We start from the raw sequence: 9,455 nt of genomic DNA on the forward strand, positions 1-9,455 counted from the left end.
GGAGATGGATGATGGAGATGATGGATGGATGATGGAGATGATGGATGGATGATGGAGATGGATGATGGAGATGATGGATGGATGATGGAGATGATGGAGATGATGGATGGATGATGGAGATGATGGAGATGATGGATGGATGATGGAGATGATGGAGATGATGGATGGATGATGGAGATGATGGAGATGGATGATGGAGATGGATGATGGAGATGATGGAGATGGATGATGGAGATGATGGATGGATGATGAAGATGATGAAGATGGATGATGGAGATGATGGAGATGGATGATGGAGATGATGGAGATGGATGATGGAGATGATGGATGGATGATGGAGATGATGGAGATGGATGATGGAGATGATGGATGGATGATGGAGATGATGGATGGATGATGGAGATGGATGATGGAGATGATGGATGGATGATGGAGATGATGGAGATGATGGATGGATGATGGAGATGATGGAGATGATGGATGGATGATGGAGATGATGGAGATGATGGATGGATGATGGAGATGATGGAGATGGATGATGGAGATGATGGAGATGGATGATGGAGATGATGGATGGATGATGGAGATGATGGAGATGATGGATGGATGATGGAGATGATGAAGATGGATGATGGAGATGATGGATGGATGATGGAGATGATGGATGGATGATGGAGATGATGGATGGATGATGGAGATGGAGATAATGGATGGATGATGGAGATGATGGAGATGATGGAGATGATGGAGATGATGGAGATGATGGATGGATGATGGAGATGATGGAGATGGATGATGGAGATGGATGATGGAGATGATGGAGATGGATGATGGAGATGATGGATGGATGATGGAGATGATGGAGATGGATGATGGAGATGATGGATGGATGATGGAGATGATGAAGATGGATGATGGAGATGATGGATGGATGATGGAGATGATGGATGGATGATGGAGATGGATGATGGAGATGATGGATGGATGATGGAGATGATGGAGATGATGGATGGATGATGGAGATGATGGAGATGATGGAGATGATGGATGGATGATGGAGATGATGGAGATGGATGATGGAGATGATGGAGATGGATGATGGAGATGATGGATGGATGATGGAGATGATGGAGATGGATGATGGAGATGATGGATGGATGATGGAGATGGATGATGGAGATGATGGAGATGATGGATGGATGATGGAGATGATGGAGATGATGGAGATTCAATTCAATTCAATTCAATTTTATTTGTATAGCGCTTTTTACAATAGACATTGTCTCAAAGCAGCTTTACAGAAATATCAACATGGTATACAGATATTAAAGGTGCGAATTTATCCCAACTGAGCAAGCCACTGAGTGGCGACGGTGGCAAGGAAAAACTCCCTAAGATGTTTTAAGAGGAAGAAACCTTGAGAGGAACCCGACTCAGAAGGGAACCCATCCTCATCTGGGTAACAACAGATAGTGTGAAAAAGTTCATTATGGATTTATATGAAGTCTGTATGGCCTTAGGAGCAGCCGTAGTCCCAGCAGTCTGGAATTAAAGAAGATTTGAGCTCCATCCAGAGGCAGAAAGGATCTGGATCTCTAGTATCTCCATAAATTCATGTGGGGCTCGGCGAAAGGAGTGAGGGAGAAAAAAGATTATTATGACTGCGAAGTAGTAGAACAGAATCTAGTCAGGGTAGGCTTGAGTAAACAAATACGTTTTAAGCCTAGACTTAAACACTGAGACTGTGTCTGAGTCCCGAACACTAATAGGAAGACTGTTCCATAACTGTGGGGCTCTATAAGAGAAAGCTCTTCCCCCTGCTGTAGCCTTCACTATTCGAGGTACCGTCAAATAGCCTGCATCTTTTGATCTAAGTAGGCGTGGCGGATTATATAAAACCAAAAGGTCGCTCAGATACTGTGGCGCGAGACCATTTAGTGCTTTATAGGTTAATAAAAGTATTTTATAGTTAATGCGAGATTTTACTGGGAGCCAATGCAGTATTGATAATATCGGTGTGATATGGTCGTACCTTCTAGTTCTAGTTAGGACTCTAGCAGCTGCATTCTGGACTAACTGGAGCTTATTTATATTCCTACTGGAACATCCAGACAGTAAGGCATTACAGTAATCTAGTCTAGAGGTGACGAAAGCATGAACTAGTATTTCCGCATCATGTAGTGACAATATGTTTCTTATTTTAGAAATATTTCTGAGATGAAAGAAGGCTATCCTAGTAATATTATCTACATGAGCATCAAATGATAGGCTGGAGTCAGTAATCACTCCAAGGTCTTTAACTGCTGCACATGATGAAACAGAAAGACCATCCAGAGTAACCATGTGATCAGAAAGATTACTTCTAGCTACACGTGGGCCTAATAAAAGTATTTCTGTTTTATCAGAATTAAGTAGAAGGAAGTTAGTTAACATCCAACGTCTAATGTCCTTTACACAATCCTCAGCTTTACTAAGCTGCTGTCTGTCCTCTGGCTTCGCTGAAACATACAGCTGTGTATCATCCGCATAACAGTGGAAGCTAATTCCATGTTTACGAATAATTTGACCTAGGGGTAGCATATATAAAGTAAAGAGCAGTGGGCCTAAAACAGAACCCTGTGGAACTCCAAAAGTAACCTCAGTACGCATGGAGAATTCACCATTTACATCTACGAACTGATAACGATCAGTCAGATAAGACCTGAGCCAGGAGAGGACTGTTCCCTTAATACCAACAACATTTTCTAATCTATCAAGGAGAATAGTGTGATCTATAGTATCAAAAGCTGCACTAAGGTCGAGTAACACAAGCAGATGATGGATGGATGATGGAGATGATGGATGGATGATGGAGATGATGGAGATGATGGATGGATGATGGAGATGATGGAGATGATGGAGATGATGGATGGATGATGGAGATGATGGAGATGATGGAGATGATGGATGGATGATGGAGATGATGGAGATGGATGATGGAGATGGATGATGGAGATGATGGAGATGGATGATGGAGATGATGGATGGATGATGGAGATGATGGAGATGGATGATGGAGATGATGGATGGATGATGGAGATGATGGATGGATGATGGAGATGATGAAGATGGATGATGGAGATGATGGATGGATGATGGAGATGATGGATGGATGATGGAGATGGATGATGGAGATGATGGATGGATGATGGAGATGATGGAGATGATGGATGGATGATGGAGATGATGGAGATGATGGATGGATGATGGAGATGATGGAGATGGATGATGGAGATGGATGATGGAGATGATGGAGATGGATGATGGAGATGATGGATGGATGATGGAGATGATGGAGATGGATGATGGAGATGATGGATGGATGATGGAGATGATGGAGATGGATGATGGAGATGGATGATGGAGATGATGGATGGATGATAGAGATGATGGAGATGGATGATGGAGATGATGGATGGATGATGGAGATGATGGAGATGGATGATGGAGATGATGGATGGATGATGGAGATGATGGATGGATGATGGAGATGGATGATGGAGATGATGGATGGATGATGGAGATGATGAAGATGGATGATGGAGATGATGGATGGATGATGGAGATGATGGATGGATGATGGAGATGGATGATGGAGATGATGGATGGATGATGGAGATGATGGAGATGATGGATGGATGATGGAGATGATGGAGATGATGGATGGATGATGGAGATGATGGATGGATGATGGAGATGATGGAGATGATGGAGATGGATGATGGAGATGATGGATGGATGATGGAGATGATGGATGGATGATGGAGATGATGGATGGATGGATGGATGGAAGAGTGGTGTGTTTGTGCATTAGTGAACTCACCCCGATAATAAAGCGAGCGATGTTGAGTTCCTCACAGCGCCGTATCTCATTGTGTTCTATATCAGAAGGACTTCCGTCTGTGATGATGACCAGGGCTTTAGTAGCCTCAGGATCCGCACCAGACTCCGCATTATTAAACAGATTCTTACTGGAAAATAAACACACACCAAAACTCCACATCACCATTCTCACTAAATTCTCTACAAACAGAAATTCTGAATAAACTACATTAAGCAGGTCAGGCTGGATTAACTCATTATCCTACACTGTATGTTTACTTTGTGGTGACAGGCCGGCGGCCGGCGCACAAGAAACAAAGATCGTTCCTCCTGCGACTGCGGGAGGAGCGGGTGGCTGGTGAATGGTGCGCCACACGGCAAATTTCCACCATCCAGCAACCCAGGGAAGAGTATAAATGGGCGATCCTCCAAAAGAAGAGAAGCTTCTCAGTGCATGTGCGCTAACCGTTCTTGTGTGTTTTGCAGACAATTCAGACGTGAGCGAAGACTCCGCCCCCTGGCTGCACCCGCGGCGTTGCCTGACAGCAGAACGGGATCCCCGTTACTCGGGAAAACCTCAGCACGACCACGGCAGCCCCGCGGACAACTATGCACTTCACCTCATGCTCCCACTTCTGCACACATGCACACCCACACCCCCTCACGGACTGTTTTGAATAAAGATTTCTCCACGTGTGACACAGAAATGGCCTCCTGTGTGTCTGTGCTCTGTCCACTGCTGGATAAATTCCCTACAACTTATATACAGTGCCCTTCACTAATGGTAAATGATAAATGGTAAATGGCGCACTTATATAGCGCTTTTATCCAAAGCGCTTTACACTGAGTCTCATTCACACACACACACACACACACACACACACACACCAATGGTAGCACAGCTGACATGCAAGGGACTAACTTGCCATCAGGAGCTACTTGGGGTTCAGTGTCTTGCCCAAGGACACTTCGGCATGTGGAGTCATTTGGAGTCATGTGGAGTCATGTGGGCCGGGAATAGAACCTCCAACCCTACGCGTGGACAACCCGCTCTACCACCTGATCCACAGCCGCCCCGTTATATTGGCACCTTTTCTCTTTATTGTTTAACCTTTTGATCATTTGTTCAAAAACAATTCATAAAATATTCTGCTCTCATGGATATCAACCAATTGCAAACAAAAAGTGTCATTCCACTTTATTACACATAACTTTATGTATGGACTTTAATGTTGTGAATTCTTTATATTTCCAGATTTCTTGAGTTAATACTGATGTCTGGTGAAAATTTCATGTGAATAACCTCATTGGAAATATATTTACTGAAAAAAATGTTGACGCGTCCAATACCCCACTGTAGCTCTGGAGATATGACTGTAGGTAAGACGGCACAGAAGGATCTTAATAAGCAATTAAGGCAGCGCGGATACGGTACAAGGAACCGGCAGAGCAGGATCTGTTCACATCTGACACTAAGAAACTGTGGCACTCGATTCGGGACATGACTCACATGATCTCCAAAAGGAAGCCCCCTAGTTGCCAATAAAGGAGCTACGTAGGCAGATGGAGCCTTTTTTAGATCTGTTCCAGTTTGCTTACAGAACAAGTCGTAGTACTAATGATGCCATCTCTACCATTACACATTTGGCACTGAAGCATTAGAAAGTCCTGCTGCATATGTTAGATAGCTTTTTATTTATTTTAGTTCTACTTTAACACTATTCCTTCACATATTCTGCTGGAAAGATTTGTCCAGTTGAAGCTGAATCCCTTTTTGGTTGAATGGTACTACTATTTTTTGTCAAATAGGACTCAAGTTAAATTTAATTCAGTACTCTCAGACATAGCAGTGATTAGCACAGGTGTGCCACGGCCCTGTGTTAGTGTTAGTTCACCCTTCTTGTTCACCGTGTATACAAATGATTGTGTTAGTTCTATACATAATCAGTTTACAGTGAAATTTTCAGATGATACGATTATCGTTAGCCTAATGACAAGGAACTTTACCGTTAACAACTACAAAGCTGGTGTGGACAGGTATGTAGGTTGGTGTGATGATCATCACTTGAAGATTAACACTGTGATAGGAAATTATACTAGATCCTAGAGAAGTTGGGGAGTGGAGTCCTGTCAGTATACATGGCCATGACATCAAACAGGTCTCTTCCTACAAATACTCAGGGCTCTCTATCGACAGTGATCTGAGTCGGCATACACAAGTGACAAGTGTCTGTGCAAGAATCCACCACGTCTACGTTTTCATAAAGACTGAGGGTATTTGGTGTTACTAGTAAGATTATTCTTTTTTATAGAGCTATTATTGAGTCTGTATTACATTACACTTCTTCAGCGTTTCAGGAGACTTGACAAATCACAGATTTTTGTTTTTACTGCATTTTAGAAAAAATCCCAACTTTTATGGAAATGGGGTTAGTAGATATACTCACAGGGCGAAGCGGATGGCTGTGTATGTGTTTGTGAGAGATTTCATGTGTTCTTCTGCATCAAGTTTCTTCTTCGCCGTGCCGGTAACATAATCTTTAAAGGTGAAAATTGTCCTGACTTCTTTAGAAAACTGAACAGCAGCAAACTACACACACACACACACACACACACACACACAAACAGAACTATATCAAGAATATTTAACATACAGTATTATAAACAGTTGTGTTAACTGCTCCTGTTTATAATTTTTATCTCATTTTTTCTTCCATGTATTTGTTCATGTTTTGCTGCCAAAATGTGTTTGATTTGTTGAGAGACATGTATACTGGTCACAAAATAGAACCTGCTGGGCTTCACTCGCTCCCTCTGCAGCTGGATCCTGACTTCCTGACTGAACGATAACTAATGAAGCAGATTGGATGCAGCACTTCCTGCACCATCACCCTGAGCACCAGCGCAGCCTAGGGATGCATGCACAGCCACTTCCTGTTCACACTGATGATGCATGACTGTACTGCAAGACAAAACTCCAAACTGCCTCATCAAATTTGGAGATGATACCACAGCTGTGGGACTCATCAGCAGCAACAATAAGACAGCGTACAGAGTCGAGATGGAGCTGCTAGTGGACTGACATCAGCTCAATAATCTGCCTCTTAATGTTGTCAAGACACAGGAGATGATAGTGGACTTCATGAAGACCAGTGTGCAGCGCTCACCACTGCTCATCCATGGCTGTCCTGTAGAGACGGTGTCGACCTTTAAGTATCTCAGAGTGCACATATCTGATGACCTAACCTGGTCTCACAAGACCATATCTCTGGCCAGAAAAGTCCAGCAGCACCTCCATTTCCTATAAGCTGACTGAGGAGAGCTACAGTCTGCCCCCCATATCCTCACCCCATTTTACAGAGGCATCATAAAGTGTGTTCTCACCAGCTGCATCACTGTCTGTTATGGGAACTGCAGTGCATCAGACTGCAAGATCCTTGTAGTGAATAGTGAAGAACATCATGGGGGTCTCTCTGCCTCCAGCACAGGACATCTATCATAAAAACTGCACCACAAAATCCACCAGAATAGTGTCTGACCCCTCTCATCCCTCCCATAAACTCTTCATCCCTCTGGCAGAAGATACCAAAGTGTCCTGACCACCTGATCCTGGAGCAGCTTCTGTTCCCACAGACTGTCAGGATCCTCAATAATAAACTGTGTCCCACAGGCCTCCCTCAGAATTAACAGACACCTCCCCCATCATCACTAAGCACCTCGCCTCCTTATCTTCTTCTTTTTCATTACTATAGCACATTCATAAATACACGCTCATTAATATCATGCACTGTTCACCTATACCACTAATACCTGTCATACAGGTGCAGCCCTATAGTGAGGGACTTCTGTGCTGCTAGTAACAGTGTTGATAACCTTTACTCATCACACAATGATCCACTCACTGTGCTGCTGATTACTGTACATGTATGTTTATGTACATACTATAGTTCACATTCTTAAAAAAATTCACCTCAATGTGAAGAGTTCACTTTCTATCAAAAAGTCAAAAATAGACAATTTTGTGGAGGATTAGTGGCGTACTGATTACATCTGTTACAGGAAGGACACTAAACATCTCCTGAGGTGATGCATGAGGAGGGATTAACACTTATGCATGTGATTTCACTGTTCACCTCAGGAGATGTTTATTGTCTCTCCTGTTAGAGACGTAATCAACTGAACACCAGCGACACTGAGAGGAGATCTGAAGGAAGAAGAAAATATCAGGATCACAATCAAAAGACTGAAGGGAAAACAGTCCTAGTGTGTGCAGTGTGTGGTGGGGTGTTGTGTAGTGTTGAGTTGTGTTGTGTGGAATTGTGTGGTGCTGCAGTGGGTTGTGTGGTGTGTGTGGTGGGGTGTTGTGTGGTGTGTGTGGTGGGGTGTTGTGTGGTGCTGCAGTGGGTTGTGTGGTGTTGTGTTGTGTGGAATTGTGTGTTCACCTCGATAGATGAGTTTTTGAGTGTTGTCACAATGTCCCATATGAATTTTTTATTCATATCGAACTCGGACATTTGCATGCTGCTGGAGCCGTCGACAAGGAACACCAGATTCACTTTGCTCTTCGTGCACTCTGTGAAGAAACAACACAATAACTAGATATATAGGTATTTATTAGTTGTGTAACAGTGTTCATGTCTCAGGGTTTAACAATGTTTATGTTTCATGGTGTAACAGTTTTAAAGTGCAGAGTTATCACTGATTTACCCTGAGCATGGTGACTGTGAGAGTGAAGAACACTCGTACCTTGGAAAGCGGCAGTGATGTTGGTGACGGTGTTCAGCCTGCTGTTGAACTGGTAACAGATTCCGTTCAGATATGAGTTTCCATCACACTCATGAGTGAAACTCGGACTGCAACTCTACATCACCACCAAAACAACAATTTTACAAATTAATACCCTTCTTTCTACAGGGCTCTTCTTTAAGAGAGACACGAGGGGCGCACTGATTGAACTAAATCCTCTGATGAATCTCCTGTAGAAATTTGAATCTATGAAATAGAGTTTTTGCAGTTCCATAACTGTAGTAATTATAGCAGAACATTCCTGGATAGCAGAGAACTTTGTTTGATCCACAGTTACTCCATTCTGGTTAACAGTATATCCAAGGAATGACATGTAGGTTACATGAGGTTAATGAGGCACTGAACTGATGGCATGATGTAGTATTCAAAGTGGCAATTTTCAAACTCCTCCTTGAAGTTCTGATAAATAGTGTGAAGGTCAAATTTGAAATCTCTTCCAAGACCTTTATATGAGGTGGATGCAATGGTGACACTGGGCACTTTGAGGCAGGTGGCATAACACTGAGATGACCAACAGAGTATCTTCTTATCTGACCAGGAGATATGAGGGTTGTGTCATCAATGGGAGTCCAGGATTAATGGGCTATTCAGCTGTGGTAGGTAACAGGAATGATATTCTCATGAGCAGATGTTGATCCTCTCCATGTCATATGACCTCTGGGGAATGATCAAAAATCCTTTGGAAGAGGTTGATGAAATGATCATATGAGAAAATCTGTTCCACTTGTTGTGATCAGAAGGCCATTGCCCAGGTGAGTGTTTTGTCTATCTAGAAGGTTAATGAATTG

The 9,455-nt window shown here is 43.0% G+C and overlaps 1 protein-coding gene across 1 annotated transcript in view; it reads right to left on the bottom strand.

Moving 5' to 3' along the window:
- LOC128601957 (integrin alpha-M) overlaps window positions 1-9,455 on the bottom strand; it is a 52,595-nt gene that overhangs the window by 36,044 nt on the left and 7,096 nt on the right. Inside the window, exons 5-8 of the mRNA XM_053615430.1 lie at window positions 8,608-8,722; window positions 8,304-8,434; window positions 6,309-6,451; window positions 3,863-4,010 (exon numbers count right to left, since the gene is read on the bottom strand). Of these exons, the coding sequence (XP_053471405.1) occupies window positions 3,863-4,010; window positions 6,309-6,451; window positions 8,304-8,434; window positions 8,608-8,722 (537 nt within the window). The remainder of the gene's footprint in view (window positions 1-3,862; window positions 4,011-6,308; window positions 6,452-8,303; window positions 8,435-8,607; window positions 8,723-9,455) is intronic.

This window comes from Ictalurus furcatus, chromosome 26 (genome assembly GCF_023375685.1).
Source record: "Ictalurus furcatus strain D&B chromosome 26, Billie_1.0, whole genome shotgun sequence".
Taxonomy (NCBI): Eukaryota; Metazoa; Chordata; class Actinopteri; order Siluriformes; family Ictaluridae; genus Ictalurus; species Ictalurus furcatus.